The sequence below is a fragment of the Malaclemys terrapin genome, chromosome 2, assembly GCF_027887155.1.
Source record: "Malaclemys terrapin pileata isolate rMalTer1 chromosome 2, rMalTer1.hap1, whole genome shotgun sequence".
Taxonomy (NCBI): domain Eukaryota; kingdom Metazoa; phylum Chordata; order Testudines; family Emydidae; genus Malaclemys; species Malaclemys terrapin.
Window position 1 is genome coordinate 287,025,345 of NC_071506.1, and position 25,981 is coordinate 287,051,325.

Below are 25,981 nucleotides of genomic sequence, written 5' to 3' on the forward strand. Positions count from 1 at the left end.
GGGCCAAGACAAACCTGGCTGGAGCCTCCGCCCTATGAGCAGCCGGCCCCTCTGTTTTCCTTTGCTCGCTGCCTCTGCCCTCCTGCCGCCCGGCCTGTCCAGCGCCCGCCTCCCCCTGCCCGGGAGCCGGAGACCTCGCCGCACACAGCACAGCTGCCCCTCCGCAATGGGGGAGACACAGCACACTGGGTCCCATCCGCAGGCGCCCAGAGTGCGGCCTGCTCTGGGGCGGGGCCCAGGGCAGTGGGGACGGCTGGGGTGCCCCGGGCTGCAAGCAAAGGCAGGAGTCTCCTTTCCCCTGCCCTGCCGGGGCTTTGACAGACCCAGCCAGCTCCTGGAAGCCTCCTCTCCAGAGCTGGTGCTGGAGACCTGAGCTGGGCTCAGGGCGGGCCTGGGATGGGGGCTTGGGCTGGGGCAGCCCCTACCGGCACGGGTGATGGGAGAGACACTGGATCAGGTACAGCCCCTTGGGGGCACCCTGGGGACCTTCGCTCAGCAATGGGGACAGGGAGTCACCCCCCCCGGGCACAGGGGTGTGGGGGGAGGGGAGAGAAGTCCCCCCCCCCCAGTGCACAGGGTTGGGGGGAGGGGAGGGAAGTTGCCCCCTCCGGGCACAGGGTTGGGGGGAGGGGAGGGGACTCGCCCCCCCGGGCACAGGGCTGGAGGAGGGATGGGGAGGGGAGTCACACACCCCCGGGCACAGGGCTGGGGGAGGGATGGGGAGGGGAGTCACACACCCCCGGGCACAGGGCTGGGGGAGGGGAGGGGACTCGTCCCCCGGGCATAGGGCTGGGGGAGGGGAGGGGAGTCACACACCCCCGGGCACAGGGCTGGGGGAGGGGAGGGGACTCGTCCTCCGGGCACAGGGCTGGGGGAGGGGAGTCACACACCCCCGGGCACAGGGCTGGGGGGAGGGGAGGGGACTCGTCCCCCGGGCACAGGGCTGGGGGAGGGGAGTCACACACCCCCGGGCACAGGGCTGGGGGGAGGGGAGGGGACTCATCCCCCAGGCACAGAGCTGGGGGGAGGGGAGGGGACTCGTCCCCCGGGCACAGGACTGGGAATGACTCCGGGGAGAGGGAGAAGCCATGCCAAGGCCCAGGCTGGCGTGGCTGTATGTGACCCAGGCCCCTCTGCTCTTCCCTCTGCCCAGGTGATGCTGCCCCGACATTTCATTCTGGGCCCGAGTGAGAAAGAGAAGGGTTAACGGGGCCGGGCACCAGCCACTGGCCTGCACCATGAGCCGCTCCCAGGTTTCCTCCGGGATTCACCACATCGTCTCCTCTCCCTTCGAGAGCGTAAGTAGGAGGCGTGGACGGCTGGAGCCGCCCCGGGACCACAGGGCAGAGCCAACGGCTGAGCGGTGGGGCCCGCGTGCGGAGCCTGGGGCAGCTGCCATCCAGTGTTTTTGCGGGGACTTGGCCCAGCAAGCTCACCCCTGGGACCTGTATCCTCTGGCCTGGCTGGCAGGGTCACCCCATGCCCTGCATAGGGGTGAGGACCAGCCCCAGAGAGGGCTCCTGTCATGACCCCCCAGGCTCGGGGCTGCGCCCCCAGCTTTGGGATGGTCTCTGGGAGGCCCCTTCACTGGGCCAGCCCCCTGGGGGTCCCGCTCTGCCTCCAGGGTGAGCCACACGGCCTCACCGCCCCCTAGACTGGCCCTCTGGGCCTGCAGCCCCCCCCCGCGAGCTCCGGGCAGCAAGTCCCCCGGACACACCCTGAGGGAGACAGGGAGACTTGGCCGCTCGCAGGGATCAGGGCCCCTTGCCCAGCCCCGGCAGGGACACTGCCAGCGCGGGCACAGTTGGGGTCAGTCGTTAGCTGGCACCCGGTCTAGGGGCCTTAGGGCAGCCCGGGGCAATGAAGGGCGAAGCAGGGTCCGTCCTGGCCAGCCCCGAGCCCAGCCCGGCTGTGGGGAACCCTGGGGTCCGGCGCTGTCTGTCTGTCAGACTCCAGGTGAGAGCCCGACTGCTTCCCGCGACCCCACATAACCTCCCTCCCCCCTCCCAGCCCTGGGTTCTCCACTGGGGATCCTTGTCCAGCCCCCCTGTGTGTGTGTGGGGGTCCATTCCCCTTGGGGGCACGGGTTGCCGGGTGTCCATGTCCGGGTGACTGGATTTGCCGTTGTCTCACTGAGATGGGGATCAGGCCCAACCAGGGGAACCCGCGCCTGTGTCTCAGCCGGCCCTGGAAGCAGACAGGCCCCTCTCCCCTGGGCAACAAGACAGCATATGTGGAAACTAAGGCACAAACAGCCTTCATAAAAATATTACCAAATATTCCCACTTGGTCACAGCTCCTCCTGTGCTGCGTGCCGGGTGTGTGGGGCTCCCCTCCCCCCATTCTGTGGGGCCCAGCTCTGTGCTATGGGGTGGGTTTGTGTGGTCGTTGGCCTTTCCCCCAGGCTGATGTGTGGCCTGGCAGCTGCCCCACATATCTCTTGAGCCTCCTTGATGGCAGAGCCCCTTGGCCCCCAAGCTGCTGGCTTAGTTCTCCATTGCAAACAACTCACCACAGCAGCACCTGGGGGGGCGGGGCAGAGGGTACAGGGCTGTGTGCTGGGGGGGCAGGGGGTATAGGACTGTGTGCTGGGGGGCAGCAGGGGGTACAGGGCTTTTTGGGCAACAGGGAGTACAGGACTGTGTGCTGGGGGGGGCAGAGGGCACAGGGCTGTGTGCTGGGGGGCAGCAGGGGATACAGGGCTGTGTGGGCAGCAGGGAGTACAGGGCTGTGTGCTGGGGGGGGGGCAGAGGGCACAGGGCTGTGTGCTGGGGCTCTGCCCTGGCCTGGCACTGGGGGGCTGTGCTGGGGCCTCTGTGAGGATGTGGCCAGGGCTGGGGGTCTGTGCTGGGGGGCTGCTCTGGCCTGGCACTGGGGGGCTGTGCTGGGGTCTCTGTGAGGATGTGGGCAGGGCTGGGGGGCTGTGCTGGGGCTCTGTGAGGATGTGGGCGGGGCTGGGGGGCTGTGCTGGGGGGCTACGGGCCATGTTTCACTTTGGGCAGCGGGGGGCTCGGTTCGGCGTTTGCCTGGAGCCCCCACCCCCCCCCAGCGTTGCTGGGCCCCGCTTTGGCTCATGGCTCTGTCGCTCGCCGCGCCCGGGCGCCTGCCCCGCACGGAAGCTGCTTGCCGGGTTATCGCCGCGGCACGTCTGCAGGTAGCAGGTTAATGATTTACTCTGCGAGCCCAGCTACTGGGTGCCTGGCCTGGGCTATTGGGCCGGGTCCCCATTGCCGAGGCAACAGCCAGCACGTGATGTGGATTGGGGCTGCCGCGCGCCCTCCTGCCCCTCCGGCCTCCTCTGGGCGGCTCCTGCTCCCATGGACTTTCTGCTGGGCTGCCAGGTAGGACGCGCCTGGGCCTGGGCCTGGGCCCGGGACAGGATCTGCAGCTCCTGGCACACACTGCGCTGTGGGGCTGGCCGGGGAGCCCCAGGGCAGGGCTGTGCCCACAGGGTCTCTCTACACCTCTGTGCCCAGCCCCGGAGCCCACCCTCCCCAGAGACCGGCCAGGGGCAGCAGCACAAGGCATGTCTAGCCCCCCAGCACTGCGGGCTCTAGGGCTATGCTGCCTGGGGGCTGCTTTGGCCTGGGCGAGCTGACGACAGGGACCGGCTGGGCTAAGGGATGGGGCAGTGAGACAGGAAGGGAAAGGGGGAGGGGCTGGGATGTGGGGCAATGAGGAGAGGTGGGACAGCAGGGGAGGATGTGGGGCAGAATAGTGGAGTGGGCAGTGAGGGTGTGGGGCTGGGGGCTGGGCAGGGCAGTGAGGGTGTGGGGCAGGCAGTGGGGCTGGGGGCTGGGCAGGGCAGTGAGGATGTGGGGCAGGCAGTGGGGCTGGGGGCTGGGCAGGGCAGTGAGGATGTGGGGCAGGCAGTGGGCTGGGCAGGGCAGTGAGGATGTGGGGCAAGCAGTGGGGCTGGGGGCTGGGCAGGGCAGTGAGGATGTGGGGCAAGCAGTGGGGCTGGGGGCTGGGCTGGGCAGTGAGGATGTGGGGCAGGCAGTGGGCTGGGCAGGGCAGTGAGGATGTGGGGCAAGCAGTGGGGCTGGGGGCTGGGCAGGGCAGTGAGGATGTGGGGCAGGCAGTGGGGCTGGGGGCTGGGCAGGGCAGTGAGGATGTGGGGCAAGCAGTGGGGCTGGGGGCTGGGCTGGGCAGTGAGGATGTGGGGCAGGCAGTGGGGTGGGGGAGGTTGGGGTTGCGGTGGGGATGGGGTCACGGAGTGTTGTAGCTGATTCAGGACAGTAGGGGTCGTTTGGGGACACGGCAAGGACCAGACGGGGAGGTCGGGGGTCACGGCGGGGGTGGGATGGGGAGGTCGGTGTCGTGGTGCAGAGGTAGGGGAACACAGCGGGGGTTGGGCAGGGATGTCGGGGGTCGCAGTGGGGTGGGGCGGGGAGGTCAGGGGACACGGTGGGCTGCATTGGGGATGGTGAGGAGTGAGGGGAATGGAGGGGGTCGCAGTGGGGTGGGGCGAGGCGGGGAGGTCAGAGGACACGGTGGGGTGCGTTGGGGATGGCGAGGAGTGAGAGGGATGTAAGGGGTCGCACTGGGGTGGGGCGGGGATGGCGAGGAGTGAGGGGAATGTTGGGGGTCGCAGTGGGGTGGGGCAGGGAGATCGAGGAGTGAGGGGGATGGAGAGGTCAATGTGGGGTCCCGGCAGGGTGGGGAGGCGGGAGGGGCTGCACATCAGGCCCTCGTGGGGACAGTGATCGGGGGGCAGCACTGGCAGGCTAGAGGCAGTTGTGCCGGGCAGGGGGTGCTGCTTTCCTCCCACAGCCCCCAGGCAGTCCCCCTCTGCACCCCGCTTTGGGAAGGGCCATGTCCCGGGGGACACTCTCCATCCAGGGCTGGGGGTGGGGGTCAGGACCCACAGACTGCCTCCTCACTTGGCTAGTGCCCACACCAGGCCCCAGGAGAAGGGGGGGCCTGCCCCCCAGCACAGCACCCTTGGGAGAAGGGGGCTTGTACCCCATAGCACAGCACTCCTGGGAGAAGGGGGCCTGTCCCCCATAGCATAGCACAGCACCCATGGGAGAGGGGGCCTGCCCCCCAGCACAGCATCCCTGGGAGAAGGGGGCCCATCCCCCATAGCACAGCACCTGTGGGAGAGGGGGGGCTTGCCTAGCATAGCTGGGGCGAGGGGGGCCCTGCACTCAGGCCCCAGTGGGGTGGGGAGCTCTGGGGCCCCTGCCCTGCCCCATGGGCGGGGGAGGTCCCGGGGCAGGCGTGGGACTCACCGGAGATGTTGGTGGGAGCCTGGGGGAGCCGCTCCGGCGCAGAGGGCACCTTCAGGCGTGTGCCGGAGCTGGCGGCCGACGGCCCTGGCGCGGGGAGCCTCCGTCAATATTTGGAGTGGCACCGAGGGAAGGAGCCGCCTGTCACCTCCCGCTGCTCCCATCCCTCCTGCGGCCGCGACCTTCCCGGGTCGGCAGAGCCCCATAAAGCTCCGCGCCGGCTGCCTGGCTGCGGGGCCGGAGCGGGGCACAGGCAGCAGCAGCTCGGCCCTGTCCCCCTCTGCCTGGCAGCCCCCCCATGGCTCAGGTAGGAGAGGGGCAGGGCCCCCCGGCCCCTCACTCTGGCTGCTCTCCCTCAGCGTGAGGGGCAGGCTGGGCTCCATCGCGGGGGAGGGACACTGGGCTCCATTGCGGGGGAGGGACGCAGGGCTCCATCGCGGGGGGGATGGAAGAGACCTGAGACATGGGGCTCCATCACTGGGGGTTGGGGGGCTGGAGGGGAGAGGAGACGTGTGGGTCTCGGTCGCCGGGGGGGGTAGGAGATGAGATGTGTGGGGCTCGGTCGCCGGGGGGAGGAGATGAGATGTGTGGGGCTCAATCACTGGGCGGGGCGGAATGGAAGACGAAACATGTGGGGCTTGGTTGCTGGGGGGGTCTGGAGGGGAGAGGAGACGTGTGGGGCTCGGTCGCTGGATGGGAGTGGAGGGGGAGACAAGACGAGACGTGTGGGGCTCGGTCGCTGCCGGGGGAGATGAGACGAGATGTGTGGGGCTCGGTCGCCGGGGTGGGGAGGGGGAGATGAGACATGTGGGGCTCAGTCGCTGGGTGTGGGGAAGACGAGACGTGTGGGGCTCAGTTGCTGGGGGGGGGCGGGGGTGAGATGAGACGTGTGGGGCTCAGTTGTGAGTGGGGGTTGCTGCCCTGGTAGGGCGGGCAGAGCCGGGAGCAACGCTGCAGCCAGCCCTACAGATCCCCCCAGTGCTGGCTGTGCGGAGCCTGTGACCTGCCCAGCCTCGGTGCTGCCTGCGCTGGGCTGTGGGCCCCTCAGGGCCCGGACAGGGCGGGGGCTGCCAGGGGGCCGTGGAGGGGAGACCGCCCCAGGGCAGCCAGGCTCCTGCAGGGGACACACTGCTGGACAGGCACCGACCCGGCAGTGCTGGCCCACTGCCCCAGTGCCGTGCTAGGGCTGCTGGGCTGCAGGGGGGGCTTAGCAGGGGACTTGGGCGGGGGCTCGGCAGGGAGCGCTGGGCTGCGGGGAGCAGGGTGGGGGCTCGGTGGGGGGCTGTGGGGCGGGGGCTCGGGGGGGGCGGCTCGCCGGGGGGCTGCAGGGAGCGGGGCGGGGGTTCAGCGGCGGGTGCCGTATTGCAAGGATAGGGGGGCTCAGAGGAGGGCTGCAGGGAGCGGGGCGGGGGCTCGGCAGGGGGCTGTGGGGCGGGGGCTCGGGGGGGCTCGGCAGGGGGCTGCAGGGAGCGGGGCGGGGGCTTGGCAGAGGGCTGTGGGGCGGGGGCTCGGGGGGGGCGGCTCGCTGGGGGGCTGCAGGGAGCGGGGCGGGGGCTTGGCGGCGGGTGCCGTATTGCAAGGATAGGGGGGCTCGGAGGGGGGCTGCAGGGAGCGGGGCGGGGGCTCGGCAAGGGGCTGTGGGGCGGGGGCTCGGGGGGGCTCGGCAGGGGGCTGCAGGGAGCGGGGCGGGGGCTCAGCGGCAGGTGCCATATTGCAAGGATAGGGGAGCGCTGGCCCCAGGAAGGCTGGGGCTGGCTGCGACGGGGCACTGGGGCTAAGGCGCTGAGGTGGGGCTTTGCTCTGTTCTGTGTTTCCTCAGCCGGAGTCGGACGCCCTGGGCCCCGGCTCGCCCGCGCCGGCGGAGGACGAGGAGACCGACCTGAACAAGACGTTGGGGGTGGAGCGCTTTGAGGAGATCCTGCACGACTCGCACCCGCGCAACGGGGAGGAGGCCGGCCGCAGCTACGGCGAGGAGGATTTCGAGTGTGAGTGGGGGCAGGGCCGGGGCGCAGAGAACACGGCCCGGGGGAGGCACCAGGCCGCTTCGTTGGCTCATGGACGCCTGTGAGGAGAGGCTCTGGCCTGGCCGGGCAGCGCCTATTGTCGCAGGGCGGCGCAGTGGGGGCAGCACGGGGGCAGGGCATGGCGATGGGGGGCAGGGGAGGCGTGCAGGGTCTGGCCCCAGCTTGGTGCCCATGCCCACACCCACTGTTCCACCCAGATCACCGCCAGTCGTCCCACCACATCCACCACCCCCTCTCCACGCACCTGCCCCCCGACGCCCGCAGGAAGAAGGGGGGGCAGAAGGGCAAGAAGAAGCGGCGCCGGGCGTCCATTCCAGGAGAGACCCCCACCATCGAGGAGGCGGAGGAGGATGAGGATGAGACCTGCGACACGGAGCCAGAGCGGTCGGCCGAGGACCTGCCCGGGGGGATCCAGGTACAGGGCTGGGAGCCCAGGAGGGAGCGGGAGGGGTCGGCTGGAGCAGCGAGGGGCGCTGGAGGCAGAGCACCGGTGAGGGGGCCCAGAGGAGTGGCTGTAGCTGCCAGGGCTGGGAGCACGAGTGCAGGGCCCCCAGGCCCTGCTGCTGCCGGTGCCCCAAGCCGTGTCCCTTCTCAGTTCTTCTTGCAGGAGGACGAGGCTGCCGAGCGCTGCCCAGCGGAGCCCACGACCCCAACGTCTCTGCCAAGCTCCCCCATGGAGCTGGGGGGGGCTGCAGCTACGGACCCCAAGGGGGCCGGGTGAGTGAGCGTGTGGGGACCGGCTGCACGGAGCGGAGCGGCAGGGGTCTTGGCACGGAGTGCCTGGGCGCTGGGACTCAAGGGCTCCTTGGCAGCTCGTGGTGGGGCTGGGCTCTGCCCCACGGGGCTGGTGGCAGGGCCCAGCTCGGGACCCCAGCTCTGAGGCAGGTGTCTGTTCCAGCCCCAGGGCCGAGGAAGAGCGTGGGACCGATGGGCCCAGTGCAGACGAGCCCAGCTGCCCAGGCCGCCCTGTTCCGAAGTCTCAGCCGGGGCACCGGAGCTACAACCTGAATGAGAGGCGACGCATCGGCAGCATGACAGGGGTGGAGCAGGCCCAGTACCAGAAGGTGCCCACGGACGAATCGGAAGCCCAGACACTGGCCTCGGCTGACCTGGACTACATGAAGAGTGAGTGCCCCAGGCCCTGGGCAGGGGGGAAGGAGCGAGGGCAGGGGGCACGGCCCGGAGCTGGGCGTGTGCAGCCCCTGGCACAGAGGGGAGCTGGTGTGGGATGGGCACGTGGGTGTGAAGGGAATTCAATCAATGCAGCTCCTTACCAAGCCAGGCTGGGGGGACCACCCACAGGCTGCGTGTCACCGGTACCCTGGGGGCCCAGAGTGGAGGGGGCAGCAGGCTCCATGGGGGGCCCAACATCCTGACGCACCCCCACTCTGAGTGAGCCTCCCTGGTGGATCCCCTGTGCTGGGCCAGGGAAACTCGCTGCCCCCCCATACTGCCGCCCCCCATCGTTCTTACGCCGCACAGCGGCAGACAGGGTCCCTCAGCACCGCGGCCTGGGGCAGCCGCTGGGCAACTCCGCCGCGTTTCCCCTGCAGGAGGTGGGCCTGGGCCTGGGGCCAGCCGGACAGCGGGGGCCGGTGTGTGATCCGGGCTCCCTCGCCTGCGCCAGCAGGAGGAGAAGCTGCGGCTGAGAAACGGCTCCAGCTTCCCCCGCGCCAGGCTCAGGGCCACTGCCCGTCTCCCTATAGGCCACAGGTTCGAGGACGTGCCCGGGGTCCGACGGCACCTGGTCCGCAAGAGCGCCAAGGGCCAAGTCGTGCACGTCAGCAAAGACTACACAGAGCCGAGCGCCCGGCTCAGGAAACACAACCGGCAGCCACACGAGGTGACTGGGGTGGGGCCGCGGGGGCAGGGGATTGTGGCTACAGGGGTTGGGGGGCAGGGGATGGGATGGAGGGCTATATGAGGTATGGGGGACAGAAGATGGAGGGCTATGGAGTATGGGGGACAGGGGATGGGGACTACAGCGGGTGGGGGGCAGGGGATGGGGACAGGTAGTGATCAACGGCTCAATGTCTAGTTGGCAGCCGGTATCAAGCGGAGTGCCCCAAGGGTCGGTCCTGGGGCCGGTTTTGTTCAATATCTTTATTAATGATCTGGAGGATGGCGTGGACTGCGCTCTCAGCAAGCTTGCAGATGACACTAAGCTGGGGGTACGGATAGGGTCCAGAGGGACCTAGACAAATTAGAGGATTGGGCCAAAAGAAACCTGATAAGGTTCAACAAGGACAAGTGCAGAGTTCTGCACTTAGGAAGGAAGAATCCCATGCACTGCTACAGACTAGGGACCGAATGGCTAGGAAGCAGTTCTGCAGAAAAGGACCTAGGTGTCACAGTGGACGAGAAGCTGGATATGAGTCAACAGTGTGCTCTTGTTGCCAAGAAGGCTAACGGCATTTTGGGCTGTATAAGTAGGGGCATTGCCAGCAGATCGAGGGACGTGATCGTTCCCCTTTATTCGACATTGGTGAGGCCTCATCTGGAGTACTGTGTCCAGTTTTGGGCCCCACACTACAAGGAGGATGTGGAAAAATTGGAAAGAGTCCAGCGGAGGGCAACAAAAATGATTAGGGGGCTGGAGCACATGACTTATGAGGAGAGGCTGAGGGAACTGGGATTGTTTAGTCTCCAGAAGAGAAGAGTGAGGGGGGATTTGATAGCTGCTTTCAACTACCTGAAAGGGGGTTCCAAAGAGGATGGATCTAGACTGTTCTCAGTGATGGCAGATGACAGAACAAGGAGCAATGGTCTCAAGTTGCAGTGGGGGAGGTCCAGGTTGGATATTAGGAAACACTATTTCATTAGAAGGGTGGTGAAGCACTGGAATGGGTTCCCTAGGGAGGTGGTGGAGTCTCCTTCCTTAGAGGTTTTTAAGGCCCGGCTTGACAAAGCCCTGGGTGGGATGATTTAGGTGGGGATTGGTCCTGCTTTGAGCAGGGGGTTGGACTAGATACCTCCTGAGGTCCCTTCCAACCCTGATATTCTATGATTCTACAGGGGGCAGGGGATGGAGGGTCATTGGGGGGGGGGGTTCCATGAGGGACAGGCGATTGGGGTTACAGGGGCCAGGGGCTGGGGTCCATGGGGGGGCAGGTGCTGGGGAATGGAATGCCACGGGGGATAGGGGAAGGGGGCTCCGGGGGGGCAGGGTCTAGGGAATGGGATCCATGGGGGGGCAGGGGATGGGGGATGGGCACCAGGGGTGCAGGGGCTGGCAGCCCTCCAAGGGGACCCCAGCCCCACCCCCTGAACCCCCGTCCCCTGCCCCGGCAGGTCTTCGTGGAGCTGAACGAGCTGGTGGTGGACAAGAACCAGGAGCTGCAGTGGAAGGAGACGGCGCGCTGGATCAAGTTTGAGGAGGACGTGGAGGAGGAGACTGATCGCTGGGGGAAGCCCCATGTGGCCTCCCTGAGCTTCCGCAGCCTGCTGGAGCTGCGCAAGACCCTCTCCCATGGTAGGTGGGCGGGAGCAGCCCCATGGGGCAGGAGGCTGCAACGGGGCGCAGCCCGGGGTGGGAGGTCCTGGCCAGACCCAGCTGTGGCTCAGGGGGATGGCTGGAGCGGGGCAGCCCTTCGGCCTCTCTGCTCAGCCCTTGGCTCTGCCCCCAGGGGCCGTGCTGCTGGACCTGGACCAGAAGACGCTGCCGGGGGTGGCGCACCAGGTGGTGGAGCAGATGATCATCTCGGACCAGATCCGGGCCGAGGACCGTGCCAACGTGCTGCGGGCACTGCTGCTAAAGCACAGGTGAGCTGCCCGCGCGCCCCGGGGCCTGGAGAGGGAACTGCCCAGGCTGGCTCTGCGGCTGCTTGCTCCCTGCTGGGGCCCGGCGTGGTCTCTGGAGGAGGGAGCCGTGTGCACACACCCAACCCCCTGGGGCCTCGAGCCAGGTGCCAGGGTGGCCCGGCTGTCACGCTGGCGAGTGCCCGTTACCCTCCCAGGCATCACTTGGGCAAAGCCCCAGGCTGTGCGTGGGTGGTGGGCACAGGCCCTTTGATAGCCGCGGCCTCCCTGAGCAACCCCACCCACACCCAGTCTGAGAGCAGGCTGCAGGCACCTGGGGCCCAGCAGGGCCCTGCCCCAGCGGCTTGGCTGGTTCGAGGGGGGCTCAGGGAGAAGGGGGGGTGGGGGAGAGTGGGAGACCCCGAGTCCCAGCGTGCAGCACGCTGGCCGGCCGGAGAACGGCTTGCCGGGGCCCAGGCTCCCTGGTGCGTGCAGGCGGCAGACCCTTCCCCTGGCTTCGTCCTGCAGCCACCCGAGCGACGAGAAGGATTTCTTCCCCCGCAACATCTCAGCCGGCAGCCTGGGCTCCCTGCTGGTGCATCACCACAGCGCCAACCACGTGGGCGAGGGTGGCGAGCCCACTGTCACCGAGCCCCTCATCGGCACCCACACTGCCGAACATGAGGCCAGGGTCGAGGTGGAGCGGGAGGTGAGTGTGGGCCTAGGTGCTGCGTGCCCGTATGCCCCCTTCCTGCCCCCACAGGGCCCCTTATCCCCCCTCCTGAGCCTCTTGCCCCCCCTTGTTGAGCGCCACCGAGACCCCTTGTCCCCCTTCCTGATCCACCCAACCACTCCCCCGGGGCCCCTTGTCTCCTTTCCTGATCAGTTTGTACAGCAGAGAGAGGTATATAGTGGAGTCCCCAGGGACCTGTCCTGGGAGCAGGGCTGGTCAGCATCCTAAATGTGCAGATAATACAAACTCAAAACTACTCAAGATAGTTAAGTCCCAGGCAGACTGCGAAGATCTACAAAAGGATCTCACAAAACTGGGCGACAGGGCAACAAAATGGCAGATGAAATTCAGTGTTGATAAATGCAAAGTAATGCACATTGGAAAACCTAATGTCAACTATACATATAAAATGAAGGAGTCTGAATTAGCTGTTACCACTCAAGAAAAAGATCTTGGTGTCACTGTGGATAGTTCTCTGAAAACATCCACTCAATGTGCAGCGGCAGTCAAAAAAGTGAACAGAATGTTGGGAATCATTAGGAAAGGGATAGATAAAAAGTTAGTAAATATCATATTGCCTCTATATAAATCCATGGTACGCCCACACCTTGAATACTGTGTGCAGATGTGGTTGCCCCATCTCAAAAAAGATATATTGGAATTGTAAAAGGTTCAGAAAAGGGCAGCAAAAATTATTAGGGGTATGGAACGGCTTCCGTATGAGGAGTGATTAATCAGACTGGGACTTTTCAGCTTGGAACAGAGATGACTAAGGGGGGATATGATAGAGGTCTGTACAATCATGGCTGGTGTGGAGAAAGTGAATAAGGAAGTGTTATTTATCCTGTCACATAACAAGAACTACGGTAGGGGTCACTATTAATAGGCAGCAGGTTTAACACAAACAAAAGGAAGTATTTTTTTCACACAACCAGAGTCAACCTGTAGTTCAAAAAAGAACTCTTTACATTCATGGAGGATAGGTCTATCAATGGCTGTTAGCCAGGATGGCCAGGGATGGTGTCCCTAGCCCCTGTTTGCCAGAAGCTGGGAAGGGGCGACAGGGGATGGATCACTCGACGATTACCTGTTCTGTTCATTCCCTCTGGGGCACCTGGCATTGGCCACTGTCGGCAGACAGGATACTGGGCTAGATGGACCTTGGTCTGACCCCGCCTGGCCGCTCTTATGTTCTTAACCACCCAACCCACCCCCGGGCCCTTTGTCCCCCTTCCTGAGTCCCCCTCTACCGGGAGCTCTTGCCCTGTTTACCTTACCTCTGACACCCCGTCCTCACTCTGGGCTCTGCCCAGGACCCCTGGCCCTTGGCTCGGTGGCTTGACTCCTGCCCCACGGCGGGGTGTTCACCTGTGTGTCCTGTCCCTGCCCCACAGCGAGAGAGCCTGAGCTCGGCACCCCCAGCTGGCATCACGAGGTCGAAGTCGAAGCACGAGCTGAAGCTGCTGGAGAAGATCCCGGACAACGCAGAGGCCACGGTGGTGCTTGTGGGTAAGGACGGGGGGAGGGGAGAGATGGCTGGGCAGAGGGGCCCAGGGCTGGGGCTGTGCCGAGCCCGCCGGCCGATGGGGGCAGAGGCTGGACGTGGCAGCCAGGCCCTTCTGCAGGCGGGTGTCGGCTGACGGGCCTGTGCCCCGCAGGCTGCGTGGAGTTCCTGGACCAGCCCACCATGGCCTTCGTGCGGCTGCAGGCGGCCGTGGAGCTGGACTCGGTGCTGGAGGTGCCCATCCCCGTCCGCTTCCTCTTCGTGCTGCTGGGCCCCAGCAGTGCCAACATGGACTACCACGAGATCGGGCGCTCCATCTCCACCCTCATGTCCGACAAGGTAACCCCTCCCGTCCCCCCTGGCCTGCCGGTTCCCCTCCCCGGCTCCATCTCCACCCTCATGTCCGACAAGGTAACCCCTCCCGTCCCCCCGGCCTGCCGGTTCCCCCCCCGGCACCATCTCCACCCCGGCTCCATCTCCACCCTCATGTCCGACAAGGTAACCCCCCCGTCCCCCCAGCCTGCCGGTTCCCCCCCCGGCACCATCTCCACCCCGGCTCCATCTCCACCCTCATGTCCGACAAGGTAACCCCTCCATCCCCCCGGCCTGCCGGTTCCCCCCCCCCGGCTCCATCTCCACCCTCATGTCTGACAAGGTAACCCCTCCAGCCTCCCGGTTCCCCCCCCAGCTCCATCTCCACCTGGCTCCATCTCCACTCTCATGTCCGACAAGGTAACCCCCCCCTCCCCCCCCGGCCTGCCGGTTCCCCCCCCCCCCCCCCCGGCACCATCTCCAACTGGCTCCATCTCCACCCTCATGTCCGACAAGGTAACCCCCCGGTCCCCCCGGCCTGCCGGTTCCCCCACCGGCTCCATCTCCACCCTCATGTCCGACAAGGTAACCCCCCCGTCTCCCCGGTTCCCCCCCGCCCCCGGCTCCCTCTCCCCCTCGGCTCCATCTCCACCCTCATGCCTGACAAGGTAACCCCCCCCCGGCTCCATCTCCACCCTCATGTCTGACAAGGTAACTCCCCTGTCCCCCTGGCCTGCCGGTTCCCCGCCCCCCGGCTCCATCTCCACCCGGCTCCATCTCCACCCTCATGTCCAACAAGGTAATCCCCTCCCCCCCCGGCTCCATCTCCACCCCAGCTCCATCTCCACTCTCATGTCCAACAAAGTAATTCCCCCCCTCCTCCACCCCCGGCTCCCTCTCCACCCTCATGTCTGACAAGGTAATCCCCCCCCCCCCGGCTCCACCTCCACCCTGGCTCCATCTCCACCCTCGTGGCTAACAAGATCAGTGCACCCCCCATCCTGCTGCGGGACCCCAGCACCCCCACCCCACTGCCATCAGGCCCTGCCCATAGTCCCTCTGCCCCCTGCCATGGGGCCCCATCGCCCAGTCCCTCTCCTCACCCTCTGACTACCCCCAGCCTGCTGCAGGCTCTGCCCCGTCCCCTGGACTTGGCCTGCACCCCAATTGCAGGATGGGGCTCTGGGTCCCAAGGCTCTGTGCCCGCCCCTTGCGGGTTCTTCTGGGCCGAGCCGTCTTCCATTTTCCTTCCTTGTGGGCTGGACATGTGGGCGTCCTGCCCCAGGGCCCAGCGCCCCGAGGATCCGTGTTCTCCTGGCCCGCATCCGGCGCACGGCGCCTCTGACTCGACAGGTTCCCCCCGCAGCAATTCCACGAGGCAGCATATCTGGCCGACGACCGGCACGACCTGCTCGGCGCCATCAATGAGTTCCTGGACTGCAGCGTGGTGCTGCCGCCCTCCGAGGTGCAGGGCGAGGAGCTGCTGCGCACCGTGGCCCACTTCCAGCGCCAGATGCTCCAGAAACGCGAGGAGCAGGAGCGCCGGCTGCTGCTGGGCTCCGTGCTGGAGCCCAAGTCATCCGCTGAGAAAGGTAACGGGTCCAGGGCGGGGCCAGCAGCACCCCTGCCCTGCCCTGCTGGGCCCTGGAGCGGGGCTGGGGCTGGAATCGGGCCGGCAGCACCCCCTGCCTTGCCCTGCTGGGCCCTGGCACGGGGCAGGGCTGGGGGTGGGACCGGGCTGGCAGCACCCCCTGCCCTGCTGGGCCCCATGGCGTGGGGCGGTGCTGGGGGTGGGGCTGGGACTGGGCGACGCTCCCCCTGCCGGGCCCCATGGTGTGGAGCGGAGTGGGGTGTGGGGTGGGGCTGGGGGTGGGGCTGGGACCGGGCGACGCTCCCCCTGCCGGGCTCCGTGGGGTGGGGCGCGGGGTGGGGCCGGGCCCCATGGTGTGGAGCGTGGGGTGGGGCGCGGGGTGGGGCTGGGACCAGGCGACGCTCCCCCTGCTGGGCTCCATGGCGCTGAGCAGAGCGTGGGGTGGGGCTGGGTCCGGGCAATGCTCCCCCTGCTGGGCTCCATGGCGCAGAGCGGAGCGCGGGTTGGGGTGCGGGGTGGGGCTGGGGCCGGGCGGGCGCCTGACTGGCTCTCTGTGGGAGCAGCGCTGCTGAAGCTGAAGGTGGTGAAGGGGGAGGACGAGGATGAGGACGAGGATGACCCCCTGCGGCGCACAGGCCGGCCCTTCGGGGGGCTCGTCCGTGACGTGCGCCGGCGCTACCCCAAATACCTGAGCGACTTCAGGGACAGCCTGAACCCCCAGTGCGTCGCCGCCATCATCTTCATCTACTTCGCCGCGCTCTCGCCGGCCATCACCTTTGGGGGGCTGCTGGGTAAGGGCCGCGGGGTGGGGTGGGAAACTGCTGGGTAAGGGCCACCGGGTGGGCTACTGGGGGAGGGGGGGGGCTGGGTAAGGGCCACCGGGGGGGTGGGGGTGTCGTGCCCCTGCCTGTCTATGCTGGGAACCCCTGGGGGCAGGGGCTGGCCGGGGAGGGACTTGGGGATCCCATGTAGCTGGGAAGGAGTCCGGGGCCTGATGCCACCAGCAGGGTGGGTGGATGGGGAGGGGAGTGAGGGCCCATTGCTGGGGGGTCAGTGGGGAGGGGCGGGGGAGGGGTCGGTCTCCAGTGCTGAACCCTCGCCCCCCGCAGGGGAGAAGACCCAGGACCTGATCGGGGTGTCGGAGCTGATCATCTCCACGGCCGTGCAGGGCATCGTCTTCTGCCTGCTGGGCGCCCAGCCACTGCTCATCATCGGCTTCTCCGGGCCCCTGCTCGTCTTCGAAGAAGCTTTTTTCACAGTGAGTTCAAGACTCCTGGGAGGGCCCCAGAGCCCCCATTACCCCCCAGAACCCCCATAGGCCCTCAGAGCCCCCTGATAGCCCCCCCAAACCTCCAAATAGTCCCTCAGATCCCCCATTACCCCCCAGAACCCCCGATAGCCCCTTGGAGCCCCCTGAACCCCCAGATAGTCCCTCAGACCCCTGTTACCCCCGATAGCCCCCAGATAGACCCTTGGCGCCCCCTGATAGCCCCCAGAGCCCCCCAGAACCCCCGATAGCCCCTTGGAACCCCCAAACCCCCAGATACTCTCTCAGACCCCCCCGATAGCCCCTTGGAGCCCCGAGCCTCCCATTACCCCCCAGAACCCGATAGCCCCTTAGCGCCCCTTGATAGCCCCCAGAGCCCTGCATTACCCCCGAGAACCCCTCAGAGCCCCCTGATAGCTCCCGGAGCCCCCCATTACCACCCAGAACCCCCATAGCCCCTTGGAGCCCCCCATAGCCCCTTAGAGCCCCCCCGAACCCCCAAATAGTCCCTCAGATCCCCTGTTACCCCCAATAGCCTGCAAATAGCCCCGCAGAGCCCCCTGATAGCCCCCCCAGAGCCCCCTGATACTCCCTGATGGCCTCCAGAGCCCCCTGTTACCCCCAAAGCCCCCAAGAGCCCCTCAAAGCCCCCTGATAGCCCCTGGAGCCCCTCGTTACCCCCCAGAACCCCTGAGAAACCCTCAGTGCCCCCTGATAGCCCCTAGAGCCCCCCATTGCCCCCAGAACCCCCAATAGCCCCTTGATAGCCCCCGGAGCCCCCTGACCTGGAGCTCCCCATAACCCCCAGATAGCCCCTCAGAGCCCCCTGTTACCCCCAAAGCCCTGGAGCCCCTACAGCCCCCTAACCTGGTGTGACAATGCGGTTCTGGCGGAACCCAACTGAGAGTGCCAACTCAGGACAAATTGCTAAAACAGGGCAGTTCCAGCCCAAGGCTGGGGTTTTTCCACCTCTAAGGCAAACCAAACCAGCCAGACCAGGAGGACTTCGGTCTCATCCCACTGGCTAACCGCAAGTCTCACAAGCAATCTCCTTAGACACTCCAGTTTCCCAGTATTACCACCAGTGCCACACGTTATGGGGACAAATGGTTATGAAAACCAATACCCCAGTAAAAGAAAAAGGTTCTCCTGATCCCAAAGGACCAAGCCCCAGACTCAGGTCAATATACAAGTCAGATCTTACCCACAAATCACGCTGCTGCCAATCCTTTAGAATCTAAAATCTAAAGGTTTATTCATAAAAGGAAAAAGATAGAGATGAGAGTTAGAATTGGTTAAATGGAATCAATTACATACAGTAATGGCAAAGTTCTTGGTTCAGGCTTGCAGCAGCGATGGAATAAACTGCAGGTTCAAATCAGGTCTCTGGAATACATCCCCCGCTGGGATGGGTCCTCAGTCCTTTGTTCAGAGCTTCAGTTTGTAGCAAAGTTTCTCCAGAGGTAAGAAGCAGGATTGAAGACCAGATGGAGATGAGGCATCAGCCTTATATAGTCTTTTCCTGGTGTAAGAACACCTCTTTGTTCTTACTGTGGAAAATTACAGCAAAATGGAGTCTGGAGTCACATGGGCCAGTCCCTGCATACTTTGCTGAGTTACAAGGCGTATCTGCCTTCTCTCAATGGGTCCATTGTATAGCTGATGGTCCTTAATGGGTCATCAAGCAGGCTAGGCAGAGCTCATCTCAGCTTGTCTGGGATGTCACCCAGAAGCATAGCATAAGTTTGCCATACAGACAGTATAGAGCCAATATTCATAACTTCAACTACAAAACTGATACACACATATAGACAGTATAATCATAACCAGTAAACCATAACCTTGTCTTAGACACCCCATTTGACCCCCTTTACACAAGATTTGGGTGCCACTACAGGACCTTGGTTGCAACAATGATCTATACGGTCCCAGTTTATGTCAATAACGTCACACCCCCAACGCAAAATTGATGCAGGAAGGGATGACACAAACATCCCTGACTGCATCCCAAGAGCTCCCCATCCTGGGTTCTGTCTCACTACAGCTAGTATTGGGTTAGAAGCCGTACCAGTGTATAACAGAAATGGTTTATCAAAATCATGTTCAGCCACATGATTGAACCTCTTTACAAACTCAAAGTAAAACTTAGTTAGAACAATAGTGGATTGGATCTGCTCTGGCAGCATGGTTCCTGTATGTGTCATGTGATCTTGCCAAGAGCTAAAGAAAACAGCTACTTTATCCATACAAGCTCGGGCAAATGTTTGGAACCCCATTAACATTGAATAAATGCAGATATTAATGTTCTTCATAGTACAGGAATCTTGGCATTTAGCCATGAAAGCAATATGGTAGTGTGCCTCAGTCTTCCTTTTCATACAGCACATTAGGTCTGGAATGTCTTTTCCCCTGCGAAAAGTTCCCATATTGTTTATAGGCATGAACTGTGAAACACCAGTGTAACAAGGCCTTTTAACATAACGTGTGTTTTCATGTATTCCTTTTAACATGTTCAAGGGATTCTCCAAAAGATTAGGCACATTGTACATTTTTACAGTCTGTGGCAATAGCAACACATTCATTACAAAATTTAGCAATAACAACAAGTTCATTGCAAGTGTCCATCTACAATCATGTTTGTCATGCCACACCTTTGGCTCAATACCATTGGAGTTTGGGCATTTTAGGGTTAACCTGTGGCTTTCCTTTGCAAAATTCAGTTTTCTCTTTCCTCCTTGTCCTGCAGGATCAAACCCTGATTTCTCTTGCTTAACAGAATTCACTGGCTGATGGGGTGGGCCCTCTGTGCTAACAGCTATTAGCAAGTCCTCCCTTTCCCAGCCAGGCAAGTAATTTGCACTACCCCAGACCAGAGCCAGTCCACCAGTTTTCATATCCTTAACTGCTATAATTTCCAAGGCTGGACTCTGTCTTAAAGAGATACCACACAAATCCAAAGAGTCTGCGGGTGAGAGTTTGCTTGCTCTCCCCCGCATCCTCAAGCATTTAGCCATAAAACTGCTCTGCTCTGACACATCAGTAACCAAATCTGTCCTCAAACCCTGAAGCACAAACTGCTCATTTAAAGAATCAGAAAGGAGACATTCCTGTTCCAACACCATTGTCTCCCCAACAAGTTGGCCCCACACAGCCACTTGGTTATAGGGCTGCCTCAATTCCTTAACAACTTTTACTTCCTCTGAGACCTTCTCAAAGCTACCCACACTGGATCTTTTACAAGGAAAGTCAGTGGATCCATTCACAACAGACAATTTTTGGCTGCTAGGAACTGAAACTTCCTTGATTAAATCACTCTCACACCCTTCAGTTGCAGGGAACTGCTTGCACCGATTACCATGAGGATTCCTTTCTCCAGGAGCTTTTCTAAGCAGCAATTCACCCCTCACAGAAATTCTGCCCTTACCCTCTTCACCTAGGGCTTGCTCTAAAGGAACACTTTCCTGAGCAACAACAGACTCTGTCTGGGTCTTACTTGCATTCAGGATCATCTTTGGCCCATCAGGCAGATCTCTACACAATCCCCTTTCAGGCAAACCCATAGACTTCCTAGATAAAAGGTTAGAAATATTTCCCTTCTCTTTGCCACACACCAGCTTAGGAATTTTTTCCTTTTTGCTACAAGTTGTTAAACTGTCCGTAGGTACCACAACCAAATTACCTTTCTGCTCTCCTTGTGCCCTGGCTAGGGTATCACCCTGATCAGACAGAGTTGTTACACCCTTCTCCAACCACACATGAGCAACAGGCAAAATACAAGCACCAGAATTGTCTGGTCTCTGGGATTTTGCTAAGACACTAACTGGATGCAACCTAGTTACGGTGCCATTCTCCCCAGCAGATGCAAACTTAAGACCATTCCCTTCCTGGGCTTTAGTTGAATCCAGAACCAACTCTGAGACAGCTAAATTACTCTCAACCATCACAGGCCGAAAGGCACCTTCTGTCTGCTCCACAGACAAAAAAGAGTTGGAGACGCATTTTTCTTTACTAGACATACAGTTTGGGATTTCATTTCCCTTGTCCCAGCACACCGGGCTGTTCACAGACAACTGCTTGGAGACTGGGGTAGCTTCCTCCATAGGCAAGTCAATACCCCTGACAGACACAGGCACATTTCCTTCACTGTCACTATTCTTCGCACAGGAAACAGATAAGGTATAGGGACACTCATCTTCCACTCTCCTTGCCTTCCCAAACTGCTGACTAGATAAAGCCATCAGCTCACAAGACTGCCTAGGCTCATCCAAAATCTTCTTGTCCTCCTCTCCCTTCGCTTGATCTAATTCCAGATTTACTTCTGAGACATTAGATAGACATTCAGAAACTTCATTCACAGCCAAACAGCTACTTTCCAAAGACAAACTTTTGGAGAAACCATCCATAGGCACAACCTTAGGATCAATCCTCTCTTGTGCCTGGTTTGTATTAACTTGACTGACCATAGCTTTAATATCATTTCCAATCATAATATCCTTAGGGATTATGTCTTTTACTCCCACAACCATGGTGCCCTCCAAACCCTTCCATTTCAGGTGGATTTTAGCCAAAGGCACCCTGACAAAATACTTAGATAAGGCTACAACAGTTACATCTTCACCTGGCAAATAATCTTCCTTCCTGACAAGACTTGCTTTAACCAGAGTAATATCTGCTGCGGTGTCCCTCCATGCCATACACCGGACTCCATTCACTTCTGCACTGCTAATAAACTCTGCGTTATTTCCCCCATATTTAGCTTTAATGTGAGTTTTAAGGTCAAATTCTTCAGAGACCACAGAAACAGCATTTGCACACAGGGCACCAATGCTGGGCTCTGTGTGGCTTGCCTGTGAGTTTACAACAACAGGGTTAGCATTTGCCATGGCATTTGGGGTTGCTGGTTTTGGGCTGCCCTTCAGTGTCGGGCAGTCTGGTCTCATGTGGCCCAGGATACCACAGTGATAGCATGTAACCTGTTCCGTCCTGGGATGTGAGTTCCTACCCTCCGGGCCCCCTTAAACTCCTTTAGAAGAGTCAGGTTTATTTTTAAATCCTTCCCTCCTCTTGAACTGGGGAGAATGGTGATTAGTTTTCCCCCGGGTTTTACACCCTTCTCGAGCCCTGTTTTGGGTATGGGCATCCGCAATCTCTGCTGCCCGTAGGACTGACTCAGGGTCCCTGTCACACACAGCCGCTCTCACATGGTCAGGCACAATGTCTAAGAACTGTTCCAAAGTTATTAAATCCAGCAGTTTTTCAAAATTCCCATGCGCCTTGGCTCCCATAACCCACTTTTTAACAAAACCCATCAGCTTATGAGCACATTCTACAAAAGTACAATCCTTAGACATTTTAAACTCTCTAAACTTAACTCTGTAAGATTCAGGAGTAACCTTGAACCGCCTTAACACAGAATCCTTAAACCGCTCATAATCTAAGGCTTCTTGTTCCCCCAAGTCATTGAATACCTCTCTGGCTTTTCCAGTCAGTCTGGTCAGCAGGACAGGCATTCGCTGACCCTCGGGGATCTGGTACAGATTGAAGAGGCATTCAAAGGTAGACAAAAACTCCTCTATATCCTCAGTATCATTGTAAATGGGACACATCCTTTCCCAGTTTTTCTCATGGCGGGGGGGAAGTGGAGTACCAGGTGGGGATGACTTTCTCCGCTCTTCCATTACTTGGAGCTGAAGTCTGTCCGTCTCCTGTTCCATCCTGTGAGTCTCCTGCTCAGCAGCGAGCAGCTCTAGACGTCCCTTACGAGCTCTCTCTTCTCTCTCATCAGCCTCCTTCTTTCTTTGATCAGCTTCTTTCTCTCTCTCAGCAGCCTCCTTCTCTAATTCTGCTATTTTTTGCTTCTCCAGCAATCGAAGATCTGCTAGCTTCTGTTCATGCTCAAATTGCAGTTTACTTGTCACCCTTTGCATCCTAATTTTTTCTGCATCTTCTGCAGCCTCAGGTAAGGGCTGTGCTCTTGCCCCCTGATCACTGGCTATTAACAGATTTCTCAGCTCTTCCTTTGTAGCTTTCTTTCTAAAGCTTATCCTCTTTTCTGAACACAAATTTTCCAGGGCTTTTTTGCCAAGTCCCTCATATGCTCTTTGCTCAGCCATTGCAGCAGCTCTTTAACCAACAAAACTCTCAATCCCGAAATTCAAATTTGGATAGCGTGGGGTTCTGACCCAAAGCTTAATTGACCTGGTTCTGTGGATCCAAGCACGACTACGCCACTGTGACAATGCGGTTCTGGCGGAACCCAACTGAGAGCGCCAACTCAGGACAAATTGCTAAAACAGGGCAGTTCCAGCCCAAGGCTGGGGTTTTTCCACCTCTAAGGCAAACCAAACCAGCCAGACTAGGAGGACTTCGGTCTCATCCCACTGGCTAACCGCAAGTCTCACAAGCAATCTCCTTAGACACTCCAGTTTCCCAGTATTACCACCAGTGCCACACGTTATGGGGACAAATGGTTATGAAAACCAATACCCCAGTAAAAGAAAAAAGTTCTCCTGATCCCAAAGGACCAAGCCCCAGACTCAGGTCAATATACAAGTCAGATCTTACCCACAAATCACGCTGCTGCCAATCCTTTAGAATCTAAAATCTAAAGGTTTATTCATAAAAGGAAAAAGATAGAGATGAGAGTTAGAATTGGTTAAATGGAATCAATTACATACAGTAATGGCAAAGTTCTTGGTTCAGGCTTGCAGCAGTGATGGAATAAACTGCAGGTTCAAATCAAGTCTCTGGAATACATCCCCCGCTGGGATGGGTCCTCAGTCCTTTGTTCAAAGCTTCAGCTTGTAGCAAAGTTCCTCCAGAGGTAAGAAGCAGGATTGAATTCAAGATGGAGATGAATAGTCTTTTCCAGGTGTAAGAACACCTCTTTGTTCTTACTGTGGAAAATTACAGCAAAATGGAGTCTAGAGTCACATGGGCCAGTCCCTGCATACTTTGCTGAGTTACAAGGCTTATCTGCCTTCTCTCAATGGGTCCATTGTATAGCTGATGGTCCTTAATGGGCCATCAAGCAGGCTAGGCAGAGCTAATCTCAGCTTGTCTGGGATGTCACCCAGAAGCATAGCATAAGTTTGCCATACAGACAGTATAGAGCCAGCACTCATAACTTCAACCACAAAACTGATACACACACGCAAACAGCACAATCATAACCAGCAAACCATAACCTTGTCCTAGACACCCCATTTGACCCCCTTTACACAAGATTTGGGTGCCACTACAGGACCTTGGTTGCAACAATGATCTATACGGTCCCAGTTTATGTCAATAACGTCACACCTGGAGCCCCCCAGAACCCCCAGATAGCCCCTCAGAGCCCCTGTTACCCCCAAAGCCCCCGAGAGCCCCTCGGAGGCCCCTGATAGCCCCCGGAGCCCCTCGTTACCCCCAAGAACTCCCGAGAGCCCCTCAGCACCCCCTGATAGCCCCTGGAGCCCCCTGTTACTCCCTGGAATTCCCCAGAATCCCCATTAGGCCCCCCAGAGTCCCTGGAACCCCCAACAGCCCCCCAGAGCCCCCAAGGGCCCCCCCAGAACCCCCTGATAGTCCCCCAGAAACCCTGTTTGTCCCCTAGAGCGCCCTGCTAGTTCGCTGGAGCCCCGATCGTCTTGGAGCCCCCAGAGTCCCCCGCCTCTCCCCAAACTGACACCCCTCCCCCCCCCCCAAGGCTCCCACCTCACTCACCGTCCCCAATAGCCCTGTGAGACTTTCACAAACCCCCCAAGCCCCACAGCACCCCCAGTGCCCCGGCAGCCTCCAGAGAGCCCCAGATCGTAGGGGTGCCTTGGAGAACCCCTCTGTGCAGGGCTGCGGCTGGGCACAGGGCTGGAGTCGGGGGTCACACTGTTCCTGATGTTCCTGTGCCGTGACCCCGGGGCAGAGGTCATGGAATGACCCACGCTCGAAGCTCCCTGCCAGCCCCAGAGACCCTGCGTCCCTGGCCCTTGATGCCTGCCCCTCCCCCCACCTGCCTTGCCCCTCCATCCCCACCCCCGTCCTGCCCCCCCGCCCCAGAACGGGTCCCAGAGACCCTGCGCCCCCCGCCCCGTGCTCTCTGCCCCTCCCCCCACCTGCCCTGCCCCTCCATCCCCACCCCCATCCTGCCCTCCCGCCCCAGAACCGGCCCCAGAGACCCTGGGGGGGGCAGAGGGGAGCCCCTGGCCAGGAGCACGGACCAGCCCCCCTCACTGTGTTGTGCCCCGGCAGTTCTGCACGACCAACGGGCTGGAGTACCTGGTGGGGCGTGTGTGGATCGGCTTCTGGCTCATCCTCATCGTGCTGGTGATGGTGGCCGTGGAGGGCAGCATCCTGGTGCGCTTCGTGTCCCGCTTCACCCAGGAGATCTTTGCCTTCCTCATCTCCCTCATCTTCATCTACGAGACCTTCTCCAAGCTGGCCAAGGTGCGAGCCCGGGCGGCCCAGCCCAGCCAGCCAGGGCGGGGGGATCCGACGCTGGGGTGGGCAGCAGCCTCTGGACGAGGGGGGGAGAGGGCTGTGTGGACTGGAGGGGGGGAGTATGGGGGGCTGTCCTGGCTGGAGGGCGTGGGGGGCTGTGGGGGATGGAGGGGGTGGGGTATGGGGGGCTGTCCTGGCTGGAGGGGGGGAGTATGGGGGGCTGTCCTGGCTGGAGGGCGTGGGGGGCTATGGGGGCTGGAGGGGGCAGGGCACTGGGGGCTGTCCTGGCTGGAGGGGGTGGGGTATGGGGGGGGCTGTCCTGGCTGGAGGGGGGAGTATGGAGGGCTGTCCTGGCTGGAGGGCGTGGGGGGCTGTGGGGGATGGAGGGGGCAGGGCACTGGGGGCTGTCCTGGCTGGAGGTGGTGGGGTATGGGGGGCTGTCCTGGCTGGGGGACGTGGGGGGATGTGGGCAGGATCTCAGGCCCCCATGATCTCCCGGCAGATCTTCCAGGAGCACCCCCTGCACGGCTGCGGGCGGGCGAACGGGACGGGTGTGGAGAATGGCAGTGCGCCCCCATGGAACGGGATGGGCGCGGAGAATGGCAGTGCGCCCCTGGGGAACACGACGGGGGGCCGGGCCGGGCTGGCGGTGACGGGGCAGCCCAACACGGCCCTGCTCTCGCTGGTGCTCATGGCCGGCACCTTCTTCATCGCCTTCTTCCTGCGCAAGTTCAAGAACAGCCGCTTCTTCCCGGGGCGGGTACGTGAGCAGGGGCAGCCGAGGAGCCGTGGGGGGGCATGGGCATGGGGGGCCGGGGGAGAAGGGCTGGAGTAGAGCTGTGGGGTGGGAGGAAGGGGCAGGTTGGGGCAGAGCTGGGGGGCAGCCCCCTGCAGGCTGTGCCATGGCAGGGGGGCAAGGCTCCTGGGGGGCAGGCAGGGTTTTCTGGGGGGCAGGGGGCGCAGAGCTGGGGCCATGGAGAGGCGCTGGAGGGTGGGGGGGGCAGAGCTGTGGACAGGCCCCTGCAGGCTGTGCCATGGCAGGGAGGCAAGGCTGCTGGGGGGCAGGGAGGGCAGAGCTGGGGGCAGGGAGAGGCGCTGGGGGGAGGGGGGGCAGAGTTCTGGGGGCAGGCCCCTGCAGGCTGTGCCATGGCAGGAGGGCAGGGCTC

General features: G+C 61.8%; 1 protein-coding gene across 7 annotated transcripts in view; it reads left to right on the forward strand.

The window, feature by feature from the left end:
- Positions 1-25,981, forward strand: part of SLC4A2 (solute carrier family 4 member 2) — an 82,680-nt gene that overhangs the window by 50,920 nt on the left and 5,779 nt on the right. For 4 of the 7 annotated variants that reach the window (XM_054016971.1, XM_054016974.1, XM_054016973.1 and 1 more), the window contains 16 exons: positions 1,154-1,298; positions 7,051-7,216; positions 7,453-7,670; positions 7,851-7,972; positions 8,154-8,380; positions 8,962-9,098; positions 10,547-10,727; positions 10,882-11,017; positions 11,522-11,702; positions 13,121-13,235; positions 13,385-13,569; positions 14,909-15,134; positions 15,697-15,924; positions 16,243-16,391; positions 24,627-24,821; positions 25,318-25,575. In XM_054016971.1, the coding sequence (XP_053872946.1) occupies positions 1,239-1,298; positions 7,051-7,216; positions 7,453-7,670; positions 7,851-7,972; positions 8,154-8,380; positions 8,962-9,098; positions 10,547-10,727; positions 10,882-11,017; positions 11,522-11,702; positions 13,121-13,235; positions 13,385-13,569; positions 14,909-15,134; positions 15,697-15,924; positions 16,243-16,391; positions 24,627-24,821; positions 25,318-25,575 (2,784 nt within the window). In that variant the 5' untranslated portion in view covers positions 1,154-1,238. Of the gene's footprint in view, positions 1-1,153; positions 1,299-3,237; positions 3,342-5,397; positions 5,539-7,050; positions 7,217-7,452; positions 7,671-7,850; positions 7,973-8,153; positions 8,381-8,961; positions 9,099-10,546; positions 10,728-10,881; positions 11,018-11,521; positions 11,703-13,120; positions 13,236-13,384; positions 13,570-14,908; positions 15,135-15,696; positions 15,925-16,242; positions 16,392-24,626; positions 24,822-25,317; positions 25,576-25,981 lie in introns of those variants that run through there. The other 3 variants (XM_054016976.1, XM_054016977.1, XM_054016978.1) reach the window with 3 other exon arrangements.